Source organism: Lepidochelys kempii, chromosome 10 (assembly GCF_965140265.1).
Source record: "Lepidochelys kempii isolate rLepKem1 chromosome 10, rLepKem1.hap2, whole genome shotgun sequence".
Taxonomy (NCBI): domain Eukaryota; kingdom Metazoa; phylum Chordata; order Testudines; family Cheloniidae; genus Lepidochelys; species Lepidochelys kempii.
The window spans coordinates 38,662,533-38,682,081 of NC_133265.1; the positions used below are offsets into that span (position 1 = coordinate 38,662,533).

General features: G+C 44.7%; 1 protein-coding gene across 31 annotated transcripts in view; it reads left to right on the forward strand.

Moving 5' to 3' along the window:
- MAPK8IP3 (mitogen-activated protein kinase 8 interacting protein 3) overlaps positions 1 to 19,549 on the forward strand; it is a 154,665-nt gene that overhangs the window by 33,663 nt on the left and 101,453 nt on the right. For all 31 annotated transcript variants that reach the window (XM_073362974.1, XM_073362986.1, XM_073362975.1 and 28 more), the window contains exons 2-4: positions 9,555 to 9,675; positions 12,260 to 12,330; positions 12,823 to 12,914. In XM_073362974.1, the coding sequence (XP_073219075.1) occupies positions 9,555 to 9,675; positions 12,260 to 12,330; positions 12,823 to 12,914 (284 nt within the window). The remainder of the gene's footprint in view (positions 1 to 9,554; positions 9,676 to 12,259; positions 12,331 to 12,822; positions 12,915 to 19,549) is intronic.

Genomic DNA, 19,549 nt, shown 5'->3' on the forward strand with positions numbered 1-19,549 from the left:
CACCATACAACCTCTGAGACACCCAGAAAGTCCTCCAGGAAAACCATGGACAGCAGCGTTTGCATTCCTAATGTTTCTAAAGTAGAAAACCCATCATGGAAGGGAAAAAACAAAAGCAAAACAGACCTAATAACAGCAGCCCAAACAAACAAACAGAACTTTTTAAAAAACAATCAGTCCAAAACTTCTCAAGCTCCTTTGTGTATCACAAAGTTAAGGGGGGGACGGGGACACAAGCCCAATTTAAAAAAAACTTTAGCAGGTCCCTGAGTGCAGGAAAAAACTAGATGTGGCTAAGAGATTCTATGTAAAGTTCAGTTTGTAACGAGTCACTTTTTATATGTCTAATTAACTAGGCAATTACAGGGATGGTCTAGCACATTGGTTCCCAAACTGGGGGGTGCACTCCCCTGGGGCGCTGTGAAGAAATTCCAAGGGGGGTGCGAGGCTGCCTGGCCCTTGAGCTCCTGGCCGGGGAGGCTAATCCCCGGCCCCTCCTGTCCTGTCCACCCTCCCCTGTAGCTACGTGGCAGGCAGCAGGGCTTGCCCCTGCCCATCTCCCAGGCTTTCCAATAAGCCTGTCCTGCTGCTCTGAGCTGCCTGGTAAGGGGGTGGGGGTTGGATAAGGGGCAGGAGGTCCGGGGGGCGGGCAGTCAGGGGACAGGGAGCGGTTGGATGGGGCGGAGATTCTGGGGGGCGGTCAGGAGACAGGGAGCAGGGGGGGTTGAATGGGGAGTGGGGTCCCAGGAGGGCGGGGACAAGGAGCAGGGGGGGTTGGATGATGGTAAAGAAGAGGTGGGGGGTGTGAGGGTTTATCGAAAATTAAAAAGGGGGCGTGATGCTGAAAAGTTTTGGAACCACTGGTCTAGCATGAGAAATGATGTGATTTATAGAGAGACGATCCAGTTCACAGACACCATGATGGTTACAATGTTGTTGCTGAGCCCACTAAAAGTAACAGAAAATGTGCAAGGGACTCTTACAGAGCACATTGCAGGGGAAGTAGACTCTACAGAATAGTGTCTATATAGCTGTATATTTAAAAAAAAAACCACCCTCAAACAAGTGTAGTGCAACTGAACATTAATTTCCTGGAGTTCCCTGGAGATCCTTGACAATAGGCCTGGTTACCACTTATCACTGTCGGAATGATGGTGTGAGTCTGCTGAACTAAAAAGAAAAGGCATGCCATTCTGCATGGTAAGCCTAGAGAAGATGGATCAGTTATTTTATTATGTAGACGAGAACATTCATGGTCTATTCTGTAGGGGCATGACAATATTTGAAGTTGTATGCAGTGTTGTAGCCATGTCAGTCCCAGGATATTAGAGACACAAGACAATGATAAAAGACAAAAATACCACATCACCAGTGCGTGAACACTTTTCACAGAGGTCAGACACAGAGTGATCGTTATCCATCCATATCCTCAAAGGAAATCTGCACAACACTTTCAAAAGAAAAGCCTGGGAACTTAAATACATAACTTTGCTAATCACTAAACATCATGGTCTGAATAGAGACACTGGATTTATGGCTTATTGCAACAAGCTGTAACCCACTAACAACTCCTCCTGCTCACCTTCCTTCCATTCTTCTCTATGATTGGAGGGGTATAAACGGGCCACATTACCTTGAAAGGTCCCTTGGAATACGTGTAGCCACTCGTGCTAAACAATCTGTCCCCCCTTGTATTTAGCTGTAACACTCTGAGTATCTTTCCCAGGCCTGAAGAAGAGCTCCTTGTAAACTGGAAAGCTTGTTTCTGTCACCAACAGAAGCTGGTCCAATAAAAGATATTACCTCACCCACCTTGTCTCACTATTTTAAATTGTCAGTGCTTGCCACCTGTAGGTGCAATGTTGTTTATGCCAGCGTGCAGAGGAAGTGGAATAGAAAAGAACCATAGAATATCAGGGTTGGAAGGGACCTCAGGAGGTCATCTAGCCCAACCCCCTGCTCAAAGCAGGACCAGTCCCCAACTAAATCATCCCAGCCAGGGCTTTGTCAAGCCTGACCTTAAAAAACTTCAAAGGAAGGAGATTCCACCACCTCCCTAGGTAACCCATTCCAGTGCTTCACCACCCTCCTAGTGAAATAGTGTTTCCTAATATCCAACCTAAACCTCCCCCACTGCAACTTGAGACCATTACTCGTTCTGTCATCTGGTACCACTGAGAACAGTCTAGATCCATCCTCTTTGGAACCCCCTTTCAGGTAGTTGAAAGTAGCTATCAAATCCCCCTCATTCTTCTCTTCCACAGACTAAACAATCCCAGTTCCCTCAGCCTCTCCTCATAAGTCATGTGTTCCAGTCCCCTAATAATTTTTGTTGCCCCCTGCTGGACTCTTTCCAATTTTTCCACATCCTTCTTGTAGTGTGGGGCCCAAAACTGGACACAATACTCCAGATGAGGCCTTACCAATGCCGAATAAAGGGGAATGATCACGTCCCTCTGTCTGCTGGCAATGCTCCTACTTATACAGCCCAAAATGCCGTTAGCCTTCTTGGCAACAAAGGTACACTGTTGACCATATCCAGCATTTCATCCACTGTAACCCCTAGGTTCTTTACTGCAGAACTTCTGCCTAGCTGCTCGGTCCCTAGTCTGTAGCAGTGCATGGGATTCTTCCGTCCTAAGTGCAGGACTCTGCACTTGTCCTTGTTGAACCTCATCAGATTTCCTCTAATTTGTCTAGGTCCCTCTGTATCCTATCCCTACCTTCCAGCATATCTACCACTCCTCCCAGTTTAGTGTCATCTGCAAACTTGCTGAGGGTGCAATTCATGCCATCCTCCAGATCGTTAACGAAGATATTGAACAAAACCGGCCCCAGGACTGACTCTTGGGGCACTCTGCTTGATACCGGCTGCCAACTAGACATGGAGCCATTGATCACTACCAGTTGACCCCAACAATTTAGCCAGCTTTCTATCCACCTTATAGTCCATTCATCCAGCCCATACTTCTTTAACTTGCTGGCAAGAATACTGTGGGAGACCATATCAAAAGCTTTGTTAAAGTCAAGGAATAACACATCCACTGCTTTTCCCTCATCCACAGAGCCAGTTATCTTGTCATAGAGGGCAGTTAGGTTAGTCAGGCATAACTTGCCCTTGGTGAATCCATGCCGACTGTTCCTGATCACTTTCCTCTCCTCTAAGTGCTTCAGAATTGATTCCTTGAGGATCTGCTCCATGATTTTTCCAGGGATTGAGGTGAGGCTGACTGGCCTGTAGTTCCCCAGATCCTCCTCCTTCCCTTTTTTAAAGATGGGCACTACATTAGCTTTTTTCCAGTCATCCGGGACCTCCCCCAATCGCCATGAGTTTTCAAAGATGGCTCTGCAATCACATCAGCCAACTCCTTTAGCACCCTCGGATGCAGCGCATCTGGCCCCATGGACTTGTGCTTGTCCAGCTTCTCTAAATAATCCTGAACCACTTCTTTCTCCACAGAGGACTGGTCACCTCCTCCCCATGCTGGGCTGCCGAGTGCAGTAGTGTGGGAGCTGATCTTGTTCGTGAAGACAGAGGCAAAAAAAAGCATTGAGTACGTTAGCTTTTTCCACATCCTCTGTCACTAGGTTGCCTCCCTCATTCAGTAAGGGGCCCATACTTTCCTTGACTTTCTTCTTGTTGCTAACATACCTGAAGAAACCCTTCTTGTTACTCTTAACATCCCTTGCTAACTGCAACTCCAAGTGTTATTTGACAGGAGGACAGGACAAGGAGTAATGGTCTCAAGTTGCAGTGGGGGAGGTTTAGGTTGGATATTAGGGAAAACTTTTTCACTAGGAGGGTGGTGAAACACTGGAATGCGTTGCCTAGGGAGGTGGTGGAATCTCCTTCCTTAGAAGTTTTTAAGGTCAGGCTTGACAAAGCCCTGGCTGGGTTGATTTAATTGGGGATGGGTCCTGCTTTTGAGCAGGGCATTGGACTAGATGACCTCCTGAGGTCCCTTCCAACCCTGATATTCTATGATTCTATGATTTATCCTTGTTGAACCTTATCAAATTTCTTTTGGCCCAATCCTCCAATTTGTCTAGGTCCCTCTGTATCCTATCCCTGTATCTACCACTCCTCCTAGTTTAGTATCATCCGCAAATTTGCTGAGAGTGCAATCCACACCATCCTCCAGATCATTTATGAAGATATTGAAGAAAACCAGCCCCAGGACCGACCCCTGGGGCACTCCACTTGATACCGGTTGCCAACTAGACTTGGAGCCATTGATCACTACCCGTTGAGCCCAACAATCTAGCCAACTTTCTACCCACCTTGTAGTACATTCATCCAGCCCATACTTCTTTAACTTTCTGACAAGAATACTGTGGGAGACCATGTCAAAAGCTTTGCTAAAGTCAAGAAACAATACATCCACTGCTTTCCCTTCATCCACAGAACCAGTAATCTCATCATAGAAGGCGATTAGATTAGTCAGGCATGACCTTCCCTTGGTGAATCCATGCTGGCTGTTCCTGATCACTTTCCTCTCATGTAAACAATCCATACAAACAGCCCTGGATAGAGTGTATCAAGAATTAGGGCTAGTGCCAGCATGGATCCACTGCATTTGGAGCTAAATTTAATGTCTGTTCCATTCAAACCCTTATGTGTATCTCAGTGGTAATTTTACAGTGAGCACTTAACAGAACTCTTAACGTGAAATAAGGTATTTTTCTGCTGTATTTCATTATCTTATTTTGTATTTGGGAACATGCAATCAGAAGAATCTTTTTCAGTTCTACATTCTATTCAATAAGCTACGCTGCTATTTCTGCTGTCACTACAGTGTTGTTACTTCTAAGATGAGGTATGGGAGCTGAGTAAACTCTAGTCTTTCTCCTCTCTTTAAGAGCTACCTACCTAGCTTTGTCTGCTCCTGTCTGCAAGTTCAGAAGTTGTTCCCTTTCCACATTCAGCTTCCCCACCTGCCTCACCTGTCCTTCCAGCTGCTTCTTCCTCAAGGAGTCATTCTTGAAGTCTTTATCAGGAAGTCCTCCACCTCTGGATGTTGCTGTTGCTCTGAGCTAACCATCCACTGCTGTAGAGCCCTGCACAGGACCATTTTTCAAAATCCCGCTCCCACATTGTTTCTTGCATTTTTATCCCGCTCCCGCCTGCAAAAACCTTAGATCCCGCATATCCGCAACAGAGAGAGATTCAGCCATGCTATTAAAAAAAAGATCAGATAACACATTATATAACACATTTATATATATATATATATAATTTTATATACACAAACATAATTCAGACAGTTTTTACCATTAAAAGAATAAAACAAATCTTGCTTAAACCACGTAAAAATACTTTAACTCCTGTTGTAATAGACATCAAATCTCTTTCTATCCCTCACTTAAATTTAAGTATTAAAACATTTATTTAAAAAAAAAAGTGTTTTCCAGCAAATTACTGCAGTCTGTTTTTTTTCCCCACCCAATCCCGCCCACAACAAAGTACATTTCACCTGTTCCCGTATTATGGCAGGTGCTTCTGTGGGACCCTTGGGATCCCAGTCGCTGCAGGGTTCTTCATTGCTGTTTCCCCACACAAGTCAGGAGAAGGATGAGGAGGGGTAGAGAAGGAGATCAGGCTTGGAGAGGAAGCCGTTTGTGGTTTGTGCTTCCTGGCAGGGGAAGGCACACTGTCTGCATAGAAATCTTACCCAGCAATTCCCCTTGGCAACTACAGACCATCGCTGCTACATCACCCCTGCAGGCTCTTACTTAACCCAGGAAACCAAAGATGTAAAACCTCTGAGGATTTCTTTGTAACTTAAGGGTTATATTTATTTATAGTCACCTTATTATCCTCTCCTCATTCAAAGTCTACTCTCGTTTAGAAGTAATTGTAAGTGTACAACCGCAGGGATCAGAATTTATTGTCTAGAATGGAAATTAGCAACAATCAAAATTCAGCATGGCAAAAGGAGGCACCAATACTTTTGAAATCAGTCGAGTTTCATAGGCTTATGTCAGTGTTTCATTTGGACCTCAGTTTGTAGATTACAGTTCCCTATTTGCAGCTGACATTTCTGGTACAGGTCATAGAATCATAGAAGATTAGGGTTCGAAGAGACCAAAGGAGGTCATCTAGTCCAACCCCCTGCTCAAAGCAGGACCAACACCAGCTAAATTTTCCCAGCCAGGGCTTTGTCAAGCCAGGCCTTAAAAACCTCTAAGGATGGAAATTCCACCACCTCCCTCAATAACCTATTCCAGTGCTTGTGAAATACTGTTTCCTAATATCCAACCTAAACCTTCCCCACTGCAACTTGAGACCATTACTGCTTGTTCTGTCATCTGCCACCACTGAGAACAACTGAGCTCCATCCTCTTTGGAACCCCCATTCAGGTAGTTGAAGGCTGCTATCAAATCCTCCGTCACTCTTCTCTTCTGCAGACTAAACAAACCCAGTTCCCTCAGCCTCTCCTCATAAGTCATGTGCTCCAGCCCCCTAATCCTTTTTGTTTTGCTCTGGACTCTCTCCAGTTTGACCACATCCTCTCTGCAGTGGGGGGCCCAAAACTGGACACAATACTCCAGATGTGGCATCACCACTGCAGAATAGAGGGGAATAATCACTTCCCTGGATCTGCTGGCAATGTTCCTACTAATGCAGCCCAATATGCTGTTAACCTTCTTGGCAAGAAGGGCACACTGTTGACTCATATCCAGCTTCTCATCCACTGTAATCCCTAGGCCCTTTTCTGCAGAACTGCAGCCAGCCAATCAGTCAGTCCCCAGCCTGTAGCAGTGCATGGCATTCTTCCATCCTAAGTGCAGAACTCTGCACTTGTCCTTGTTGAACCTCATCAGATTTCTTTTGGCCCAATTCTCCAATTTGTCTAGGTCACTCTGGACACTATCCCTACCTTCCAGCATATCTACCTCTCCCCCCAGCTTAGTGTCATCCGCAAACTTGCCGAGGGTACAATCCATCCCATCATCCTCTTGGGCCACTGCTGGCTGCCAACTAGACATCAAGCCATTGATCACTACCCATTGAGCCCGATGATCTAGCCATCTTTTCTATCCACTGTGACAAAGTTCCTGCTCTACCTTGGTGGGTCTTGTGCTTATTGGTGGATTTGCTCGCCTTGGAGCTTCACGGCAGCCCTCAGCTTGGCCGTTTTTCTGAATTCACAGTCCAGGTTGTCTCCTCCTGTGTCTGACCAGGAGTTGGGAGGATTTGGGGGGAACCCAGGCCCGCCCTCTACTCCGGGTTCCAGCCCAGGGCCCTGTGGAATGCAGCTGTCTAGAGTGCCTCCTGGAACAGCTGTGCGACAGCTACAACTCCCTGGGCTACTTCCCCATGGCCTCCTCCCAACACCTTCTTTATCCTCACCATAGGACCTTCCTCCTGGTGTCTGATAATGCTTGTACACCTCAGTCCTCCAACAGTCCGCATTCTCACTCTCAGCTCCTAGTGCCTCTTGCTCCCAGCTCCTCACATGCACACCACAAACTGAAGTGAGCTCCTTTTTAAAACCCAGGTGCCCTGATTAGCCTGCCTTAATTGATTCTAGCAGCTTCTTGATTGGCTGCAGCTGTTCTAATCAGCCTGTCTTAATTGTCTCCAGAAGGTTCCTGATTGTTCTGGAACCTTCCCTGTTACCTTACCCAGGGAAAAGGAACCTACTTAGCCTGGGGCTAATATACCTGCCTTCTATTACTCTTCTATAGCCATCTGGCCTGACCCTGTCACACCACCTTATAGTCCATTCATCCAATCTAAAAATTTTTAACTTGCTGGCAAGAATACTGTGAGAGAACGTATCAAAAGCTTTACTAAAGTCAAAATATGTCATGTCCATGGCTTTCCCCATATCCACAGAGCCTGTTATCTCATCATAAAAGGCAATCAGGTTGGTCAGGGATCACTTGCCCTTCGTGAATCCATGTTGACTGTTCCTGATCACCTTCCTCTCCAAGTGCTTCAAAAAGGATTCCTTGAGGAGCTGCTCCATGATTTTTCCAGGGACTGAGGTGAGGCTGTAGTTCCCTGGCTTCTCCTTCTTCCCTTTTTTAAAGATGGGCACTATGTTTGCCTTTTTCCAGTCATCCGGGACCTCCCCCGATCGCCACAAGTTTTCAAAGATACTGGCCAATGGCTCTTCAATCACATCAGCCAAATCCCTCAGCACCCTTGGATGCATTAGATCCGGACCCATGGACTTGTGCATGTTCAGCTTTTCTAAATAGTCCTTAACCTGTTCTTTCACCACTGAGGGCTGCTCACCTCTTCCCCATACTGTGCTGCCCAGCGCAGCAGTCTGGGAGCTGACCTTGTCTATGAAGACCAAGGCAAAAAAAGCATTGAGTACTTCAGCTTTTTCCATATCATTTGTCACTAGGTTGCCTCCCCCATTCAGTAAGGGTCCCCACTTTCCCTGACCACCTTTTTGTTACTAACATACCTGTAGAAACCCTTTTTGTTACCCTTCAATTCCCTTGCTAGCTGTAACTCCAATTGTGCTTTCGCCTTCCTAATTATATCCCTGCGTGCTTGAGCAATATTTTTATACTCCTCCCTAGTCATCTGTCCAAATTTCCACTTCTTGTGAGCTTCCTTTTTGAGTTTAAGCTCCTCGAAGATTTCACTGTTAAGCCAAGCTGGTCACCTGCCATATTTGCTATTCTTTCTGCACATCGGGATGGTTTGTTTTTGCGCCCTCAATAAGGCTTCTTTAAAATACAGCCAGCTCTCCTGAACTCCTTTCCCCCTCATATTAGCCTCACAGGGGATCCTGCCCATCAGTTCCCTGAGGGAGTCAGAGTCTGCTTTTCTGAAGTCCAGGGTCCATATTCTGCGGCTCTCCTTTCTTCCTTTTGTCAGGAGCTTGAACTTGACAATCTCATGGTCTCTGCTGCCCAGGATTGCCACCCACTTCTACTTCCCCTACCAATTCTTCCCTGTTTATGAGCAGCAGGTCAAGAGGAGCACGGCCCCTACCTAGTTGGTTCCCCCAGCACTTCTGCCAGGAAGTTGTCCCCAGCATTCTCCAAAAACCTCCTGGATTGTCTGTGCACTGCTGTGTTGCTCTCCCAGCAGATGTCAGGGTGATTGAAGTCTCCCATGAGAACCAGGGCCTGTGATCTGGAAACTTCTGTTAATTGTCCAAAGAACGCGTCATCTACCTCATCCTCCTGGTCTGGTGGTCTAGAGCAGATGCCCACCATGACCTCACCCTTGTTGTTGTTGCCTCTAAACTTAACCCAAAGACTCTCAGCAGGTTTTTCTCCAGTTTCACCCTGGAGCTCTGAGCAATCATACCGCTCTCTTACATACAGTGCAACTCCTCCACCTTTTCATCCCCACGTGTCCTTCCTGAACAGCTTATACCCATCCATGTCCTCTTTTCCTGGTTGAAATACTGTAATCTGCAATACTGACTCTTAAAACGTAACCTCCTGTTTTTGTTACTTACATTCTCTCTCGGTTTCCTATTTTTGTAGGGGACAGAAAGGGAGGCAAAATGGGAAACAGTGCACTGCGTGTTTGTTTCTCATCCTGGTCTCCTTCTTTGTTTCTTTGCCTGTACAGAAGTTTATAGAGTTTGAAGATGCACTGGAACAGGAGAAGAAAGACCTGCAAATCCAGGTTGAGCATCTTGAATTTCAGACCCGGCAGCTGGAGCTGAAGGCCAAAAACTATGCAGACCAGAGTAAGTACAGTAATGCAACAAACATGCTTATATGGTTGGGCTTCCTTGGAAGCTAGGGTGTTGCTCTGAAGTTTCTTTGTTTCATGCATCATATTCAAAGCCTGGAAGTTTGACATTCATAACTCCAGTGCCAACTTTTGAGGAGCCTAAGGGGAGAAATATGTTCAACATTTAAGTTGATAGTAGCTTTATTGTTTCCATTGCATTTAGTATTATAAGAAAATATGGCCAACTGCAGCCTTTGGGGACATTATGGAGCTTCAAAAACTTTGTTTCATGCCTGTTCTGTATATCAATTATCTTACTGTCTACAGCAGCCCTTGGAATCCCACAGCTTCATACTGGAGCAAGTACTAGCTGTTTTAAACAAATTTGTATATTACATGAAGTACTATTGGATGAGACATGATAGATCGGTGAAGTGCATTTGGCAGTAGTTTGAGGGGTTCCTGTGTTATTTTGCTGAGTTTCTTTAGAACTACCTAGACTTTAGTCCTAAATCACCCCTGGTATAACTTGTCTGAAGTCACTCGAGTTACACCAGGGATTTATTTAGTCCTTTGAGACCACGATTCCAGTTTCTGCAATTTACACACGCTCCTTACATCTTTCAGATTATAACATTTTATAAAATATCAGGCAAATCCCTTGTCAAGGTTCCTTCCCCACTCTGAACTCTAGGGTACAGATGTGGGGACCTGCATGAAAACCTCCTAAGCTTACTTTTACCAGCTTAGGTTAAAACTTCCCCAAGGTACAACTATTTTACCCTTGGACTTCCACTGTCACCACCAAACTTTATCTGGGTTCCTGAAAAAACGTAGTTTGGAAACGTCTTTCCCCCCAAAATCCTCCCAACCCTTGCACACCACTTCCTGGGGAAGGTTTGGTAAAAATCCTCACCAATTTGCATAGGTGACCACAGACCCAAACCCTTGGATCTTAGAACAATGAAAAAGCATTCAGTTTCCTTACAAGAAGACTTTTAATAGAAGTGAAAAAGAATCATCTCTGTAAAAGCGGGATGGTAAATACCTTACAGGGTAATTAGATTCAAAACATAGAGAATCCCTCTAGGCAAAACCTTAAGTTACAAAAGAGACACACAGACAGGAATATTCATTCTATTCAGGACAGCTATTTTCTCAGCCATTTAAAGAAATCATAATCTAACACATACCTAGCTAGATTACTTACTAAGTTCTAAGACTCCATTCCTCTTCTGTCCCCGGCAAAAGCATCATACAGACAGAGCCAGACCCTTTGTTTCTCTCCCTCCTCCCAGCTTTTGAAAGTATCTTGTCTCCTCATTGGTCATTTTGGTCACATGCCAGCGAGGTTACCTTTAGCTTCTTAACCCTTTACAGGTGAGAGGATTTTTTCCTCTGGCCAGGAGGGATTTTAAAGGTGTTTACCCTTCCCTTTATATTTATGACATCCCTGTTAAAATGCAAAGAATTGTGTGTGGGATATTTCAGGTATGTGCCCAACCTAACTTCTAATACATTTCCTAGATGGTGTGTGGTAATGAATTTCTTTTTCCCAATAAACAGGACATTTAAAACCCTTCTTTGCTATCAAACATTTTATTGCATTAGAAAGGACTTCTGATGCCATGATCTTAGATCATATTATTGAAAAGTGGGTGTAGAGGAGCATGTACTGAATATACATCCTATTTCGTTTTGGAGGCAGGAATATGGAACTCTCTTTGTCAACTGTGATTGCATCTACTTGGTAGAAAGTCCAAAGGAGCTTTAAGTGGCAAATCTCAGTCTTGTAGTTAACAACAGTTGAGTTGGAGCTTTAAGTTAGTTTCCACTGTAAATACTTTCTGGCTGGATCAACTTTTAAAAAACAAAACAACTCTTTTTCTCCAATAACGCATAGTGGGCCCCAAACTACATGTGATGGTATTCACTACTCAGCTCTGGCCCTTTGCAGTTGGACACAGCCAGCTGTAATGTGTTTAATATAGAGCATACCACTTATTTCCCTCTTGTCCCTGAATGGGTTCTCCATGCCTTTTCTCATGCACCAAATATTCCACCTCATTTTTTGTTTTTGTTCTCCTTTCCCTAATGTGCGCAGTTGTGGTGGGCTGGACAAGGCTTCCTCCAGAATTCAGCAATAATGTCCAACACAACTGCTCCTCAGGTAGTCAGAAGAGTCATAAAAGAGCTGTGTGATCCTTGCACTGGGGTTGAGGACGCAGCCTTCAGAAGCTTTGGATCCTCTAGCAGCTCACATACAAAGGATAGAACTAATGCTTAACTTGGATTGGCCTTTGTTTGCTCATTTGTCTACTGGTAGGTACTGGGCTGGGCCCTGACAGACCCACTTCTAAAATTAGTATTGCATCACTTTGTATGTTCACCTTGAGGGCATTTTGATACCTGTGAAATGAGTTCGGGAGTAATACCACATGCCATACAGACATTATTGTGTTTTTCATTTTGTAACAGGAATGAACTCCTATTTACCTATTTTCTGTAATATAAGATACTTCCTTGAGAATTATCTGGTGTTCCTTTTGGGGTTTAACACAAATGCTCTCTGATGGGTGGAATACTTTCTTTTCCAGTTTCACGGCTGGAGGAACGTGAATCAGAAATGAAGAAAGAGTACAATGCCTTGCACCAACGCCACACAGAGGTAGGTTATCATCTCTAAGTAAGTATCATTCTCTTATTCTACATGTGGGTCTACAAACATATTTTAGAAAAGACTATTTGAATGATTAAAAACAAGAGGTGTCTGTAGCTGCTAAGCCCTCTCCTGCCCCCATGAGGTGCAATGCTTTGTTATCCCATTTCCTCTAAGCTTCAAGAGGCTACCACTGCTGTCTAGTTTCCAAGAAGCTTTTTTTCATTGTTTTTCTGCATATATTTTGTCACATACCTTCTGCCATTGTACTGGGCTTGAGGTTTGGTATTTATTTGGCCCCACTCGCTTTCATATTAGACCCAGACTTACTGCTCATTCATTGTGTCATCAGCCTTAAAGAATAGCAATGACAGATATAGTTATGCAAAAAAAAGGGGGTGGGAAGAGAGAGAAATGGGTGCTGGAGGAAGATTAAACAGAAGAGGAACCTGTGTCTCCTTTTCACTGCTGTGTGGCTCATGGGTTTTTCCCTCTTCACAGATGATCCAGACCTATGTGGAACACATTGAACGGTCCAAGATGCAGCAGGTTGGGGGAAATAGTCAAACTGAGGGCGGTCTACCCGGGAGGAGGTAGGGCCATATCCTTCCACTGCAATATATGCCATTCAGGGGCTTACGGACTGTGTGCATGTGTGTGTGAGAGAGCAACCAAAATCTCCCCTGCTAGATCACTGGGAATGGACTGTAGTTGAACCTTGCTATTTTGTTCTAGGCAAGTCTTCAGTGTAGGCACAAAAGTACTTGTACATATTCTGTTTATTTGCAATCCTAGCTCTTGTGTAGGCTTTTGATAAATTACCCTTTTATATTTAGATGACAAGTGCAAAATCTGCACATAGGATGGTCCACAGAAAAAAAGAGTCATGGAGGACATGAGAAACTTGCCTTCCCAGTTCAGGAGTACATTGTCACAATCTGATTTCCTCTGTTTCATCCCCCTCTCCCTCCCCCTGCTGTCCCCCCAAAAAAAGATTTCTGTAAAAAGACCATCCCATATGGACTTCTTTTTTTTGCCCAAGGTTTTGATGAATCCAAGATAGTGAGTTTTTTTGTTCATCTTCCCACATCCAAAGCAATGAGAGTCAGAAGCCAGCAGTGTGGAATTATTGATCCTTATTCTCTTCTCACACTAGTTTTAAAGTGGTATAATTACATGGACTTTAATGCAATAACTCATGATTTATACCAGTTAGAGGAGAATCAAGTGGATTCTCTGTACTGATCTTACACTCCAGTAATACTGCCTTCGGAGCGAGGAATGAAGAAAGTGAGTTCCTAAAGAATATGATTTAGTGAAGTAATAGATTACCCAGTACTGCTTGAGGGACATAACCCAAATCCACTCAAGTTGATCACAAACTATCCAGTAACTTGGTGAAGAGAGAAGTATTCTCTATGTGACTTTAAACTAATGTCAAACTATTTTTTATTAATCATTATATGCCAACAATATACTTAGCATTGTAAAGACATTCCCTGAAGAGTTTATAATCTAAATGGTAGACACACCTAAAACAAGATACACTGGGAGACCCAGAGGGAGTTGCTAGCTGAGTAAACATTTCCTTCTCTCCTATAGAAGGCATTTGGTGTGGGTTAATGTTTGTGAGTCTCAGGAAAGAAGTCTTCAGGGGAGAGATTTGACTCAGGCAAGAGTGGGGCCCTAACACATTGGGGCTGGCAGATTGGACTGTGCATAGAGAGGACAGGAAAGAAGGCATGGAGATGTTGGGAGTGAGAGAAGGAAACTACAGAGTAAGCAATGCTGGCATTGTTGGCAAAGCAAAGAAGGTGAACTGGACAAGAAATAATGGGCAAGCAGGAATCAATGAGAGAGTTTAATAGAGGAGTAATGTAGTCTGATAGGAATGATGAAGGACGAGGAGAACAAAGCGGTAAATGAGACAGAGGGAAAATATTCTGGAATTATGGATGGGTTCCCTTTTGGATATTTTAGAGCCTTGTAAACTGATGTATGGGCACAGCAAGTGGCAGCAAGTCTCCAACGCTGGGTCGACAGACTTATGCTCACGCTAACGCACTAAAAATAGCTGTATAGACTTTGCAGATCAGGCTCCGAAGTCCACTCCTGTCCTAGGCTTCAGAGCCCGAGCTCCACTTGAGCCACAATGTCTACGAGGCTATTTTTAGCACAGTAGTGCAAGTACATTGACCTGGGCTTGGAAGCTTGCTGCTGTGGGCTGTGTAGATATACCCATTGATGCCAGAGTGCTAGTTGGCTAGAAATGCCTGATGTAGATTGTAGTGCATTGTGCTAAGTGGGAGAAAAATCCCAGCTCCTGGCATAAGGGATTTAAACACCCTGTGTCTGTTATGGTTTCCTTTACTGGACTTCGAACTAATTTAAAACTGGCAGTCTGAGTACAGCCTAGGTGTCAACTCCACATTGTAAATGAGAATGAGAGACCCTGTGAAGGAGGCATGGTGTGGAGAGCAGCTGTCGGGCATCTGTCGTCAGGATCTTCTGTAAATATGCCAGGATTCTTGCCAGCTCTCCTGCAGCTTTGGCATTCCTTTTCTATCTAACAATTTGTTTTCTGCCAAAATGCATGGCACAAGCGGAAGGCAAGAAACGTTCCAAGGCTGTGAAGGAATGCGCTGTGTGGCACCTAGCACCAGCTCCCAGTTCTACACTGAGGGCATGACAGTGCATGCTGGGATTGGATATGTACTGTTAACGTGGATTTATTGTAGCAAATGCAATTGGTAGTACAGCACCATTACAGTGCACATAATATACAGCACAACCCCAATGCAGGAAGGAAGTGAGGATGCTGAAAGAAAAGGACTCACTTAATAACAAGAAAAGAATTACTTGAACTGTTCTGGGGCTGGACAAAGCCTTTTCAATCCTACTGTAATTTCCCTCCTGCCTGAAAGAGGTTAAATGTGCTACAGGAAGGAGAATATCCATGCTGACATGCACTTATATCATTCTGCTATTTATATTTCCTGGATTTGGAGCTGGTGGAGTTATGTGCAACTGTGATGCAACATGGTCTGAGGTGTGTCATGACTGCAACCTTCCATCTTATTTATGCCCTACGAAGGGCAGCTCAGCCTAAATGAATTTTCATAGTCCAGAGGGTTTAACTACATGGAAGGGGCAAAGAGATCAGTGTTAGAATTTTCCCCTCTCCTTCAGGCTTTCAGTGCTTGAGGCAGGCTGACTCCTACAGCATCCCACATGGTTTCTCCCACAGCCTCTCTCAGCTTTGCCATGCATTTCTGACTCATCTCTTCCAGATGTTAGGGAATTAGGCTGAGTGGTTTCTGAACCAGTTCCTCTCTTGGGTTTTGTACTGAAATCCCAAGGATTCAAGGTCTATACAATTGATCTTTCGAACTTATTTTAGTCTTCCATGGGTATGAGCTTCCAGTATGAAACATTTATATTTGAAACAACAACTAGTGCCAGTTTCCCACTCTAGCTTGAGGCAGAATCATAGAGTATCTGGGTAGGAAGGGACCTCAGGAGGTCATCTCGTCCAACCCCCTGCTCAAAGCAGGACCAATCCCCAACTAAATCATCCCAGCCAGGGCTTTGTCCAGCCTGATCTTAAAAACCTCCAATGAAGGAGATTCCACCACCTCCCTAGGTAACGCATTCCAGTTCTTCACCACCCTCCTAGTGAAAAAGTTTTTCCTAATATCCAACCTAAACCGCCCTCACTGCAACTTGAGACCATTACTCCTTGTTCTGTTATCTGCTACCACTGAGAACAGTCTAGATCCATCCTCTTTGGAACCCCCTTTCAGGTAGTTGAAAGCAGCTATCAGATCCCCTCCCCCCTCATTCTTCTCTTCCGCAGACTAAACAATCCCAGTTCCCTCAATCTCTCTTCATAAGTCATGTGTTCCAGTCCCATAATCATGTTTGTTGCCCTCTGCTGGACTCTTTCCAATTTTTCCACATCTTTCTTGTAGTGTGGGGCCCAAAACTGGACACAGTACTCCAGATGAGGCCTCACCAATGTCAAATAGAGATGAATGATCACGTTCCTCAAACTACTGGTAATGCCCCTACTTATACAGCCCAAAATGCTGTTAGCCTTCTTGGCAACAAGGGCACACTGACTCATATCCAGCTTTTCGTCCACTGTAACCCCAGGTCCTTTTCTGCAGAACTGCTGTCTAGCCATTCAGTCCCTAGTCTGTAGCGATGCATGGGATTCTTCCGTCCTAAGTGCAGGACTCTGCACTTGTCCTTGTTGAACCTCATCAGATTTCTTTTGGCAGAACAGATGATACAGATTCCATCCTTTCAAAATAATGTCTTGTTACAATTTCATCTACCTCACTTAATAACTGCAGCCACTCCTGCTGTATTGGCTAGGATTTGACTGCAGGAATGATGTGTAGCTAGAAGACCCTGGCACTTTAGGGAAAGATCCTTCTCCCATGATGGATTATTTAGTATGATTTTTATATTGTAATTTGTAAGGCTACCAAAGGTGCTTACAGAATATACAAACACAAAGATAAGCCACAATTATTTCTAAGTGGATGGGGATGTTTTACCCTTTATTTGGTGGGAGTCAGTTGCTTCTTCTGGATGAAATATCTGATATGGTATATCTGCTATAGAGGAATTAAAATGCTCTGTGGTCTCTTGTAAATGGATTAGCTGATGTAAGGGTCACTTGTAGGTTACACTTTCTGCAGAAACTTTAAATTACTCTTGTGTCAGTAGAACAGGAATGAATGATCCCAGAAGATCGTGTTTTGTGCTATGTGCCAATCCTCCTGGCTATTCTCTTGACCCTTGCATAGTTTGAATGCAGCATCCAAGTACAGTAATTCCCCACTTAACGTCCTCTTGCTTAACGTTTTTTTGATCTTTCGTCCCTGTCCATTACAGAACATGCCTTTTTAAAGTTGTGCAATGCTCCCCTATAATGTTGTTGGCCGCCTGCTTTGTCCACGGCTGGCAGCCCCCCTACGTGCCCCCCCCAAGTGTCTCCCGCCTACCGGCAGACTCCGCAGATCCCTCTCCTGCCTCTTGAACGCCGCAATTCAGCTGATTGCTGCAGGCAGGAGGCAGGGGAGGGAAAGAGGGAGGCTGCGCACTGTGCCCTTGCTCCTCCCCTCAGCTTCCTGAATGCCCCAATCAGCTGATTGCCTTGGGCAGGAGGCAGGGAGAGCAGGGGGAAGGCACTGATCCGCGAGGTCTGCCAGCGGGTGGAAGGTGCTGGGGGGCGGGGCAAGTAGGGGAGCTGATGGGTGGGCTGCCAGCCTGTTTAATACCTGTATTAAATTGATTGTTTAAAATAGTTTAAAATGTATATAATGCCTTTTGTCTAGCAAAAAAAATTTCCCTGGAACCTAACCTCTCCCCCCATTTACATGAATTCTTATGGGGAAATTGGATTTGCTTAACATCGTTTTGCTTAAAGTAGCATTTTTTAGGAACATAACTGCAACGTTAAGTGAGGAGTTGCTATAGATAATCTCAAATTGTATCCACTTCACCTGAAAAGTCTGGAGCTAGAGTAGCATGACAGCCGCAGTAGAGAGGTGGAACAGGTAGGGTGGATGGACTTCAAATGCAAGATAAAATGTATATAATCTTTTTAAAAAGAATCTTTCTTTTTTAAAGAAACTTCTCACTGCAACTCTTGGCAGATTTTGTTCCCTAGAGTCATGGAGAGAGGGGACTATTACCACGTCTCCACAAACTTCCTAATGCCTATTCAAGTACTCATTAGAAATCTGCAAGTATTACACGTTTAAACAGCCAGATCCCAAACCTTTTGAAGTTAATAGAAAGACTGTCATTGACTTCAGTGGGCTTTGGAACAGGAGCCTAATAAGTCTTTAATTCACTGTGGAGTTAAAGAACCAATAGCTCATAGACACTCCTGTGGGTGGAGGAGCAGATGCCCCGGTATAAAACTCTCCTTTACATTAGTCTGTTTTTTCCTCTCTTTTATTTCCTGTCCCATGAGAACTGGGAAAGCTTTACAGTATACTTTCATAGCCAAATCATAGAATATCAGGGTTGGAAGGGACCTCAGGAGATCATCTAGTCCAACCCCCAGTTCAAAGCAGGACCAAGCCCCAATTTTTTCCCCAGAACCCTAATTGGCCCCCTCAAGGATTGAACTCACAACCCTGGGTTTAGCAGGCCAATGCTCAAACCACTGAGCTATCCTTCCCCCCAGAGCCTTATGTCACCAGTGTAGTGCTAGGAATTAGATACCTTTGGCTTGATTTCTCTCTCACTTATACTAAAGTAAACAGGAGAAACTCCACAGAAGTCAGTGCATTCTGAAGTGTAAAACCACTGTATGTGACAGCAGAATCAGGGCTTCTGTATTCTGAGTGGTTGTTCCTGCCATTGGCATCTTCCAAAATTAGATAGGGAGTGATGTGAGCATGGCTGCATGATGCAGGTTGAATTAATTCTGCTCACATTTCCCCTTCCCAAAGTCCAAGAAACATTAGTTAAATGTGGCTTTGTGCTGTCACTGGGGAAAGGATGCATGGTGGAAAGTTTCAAGAATTGTGACAATCTGTCTGCTCACTGTGGGGAGGAATGAAACTGTCAGCATGAATTTCCTGCTCTGTACTGCACAAGTAGCAATCTGAGTGCCTCTGAGTGCTGGTGTGTTGCCAGCCTCTTGGGAGGAGAAAATAGGAGAACCATACATCATGTGTCTGTGACTCGTGGCTCCTTCTGAGTTTGTACAAACCATTAATTGAAAGAGGCCTTTTTTCTTCATTCCAAGCTTTGCATTGTGCCCTTGTGTGGGGGGCACTAGAGTACACATTCATGTGAGCATATGTATTTATGTTGGGTGTGTTCTGCGTCGGATGAGTATAAATGAGCACATATATTTTGTGTGCTTTGCTGCAGTGGTGTGTATTTGTGGGACCCATAAGTGTACATCTCTCACTGCATTCATGGGTGTTTGTATGAGCTCATCTGTGTGCTTTGGTGGGTGGGTGCTGTGACAGGCTCCCCCCAGGGGTCCCACCTGGAACTGGGGTACCACTGGAGCCCCCTGACTTGCCACTCTGGGCTCCCTCTCACACTGTACTGCTGTGACAAGCTGCAAAGCTCTCCAGCCTACACTTTCACCAGCACACATATAGGTAGGGACACACCCAGCTGCAGTTACATGCAGGCTCTCTGACCAGCCCCTGCATAGATAGGCTACAGTTAATACTCCTTAGGGCAT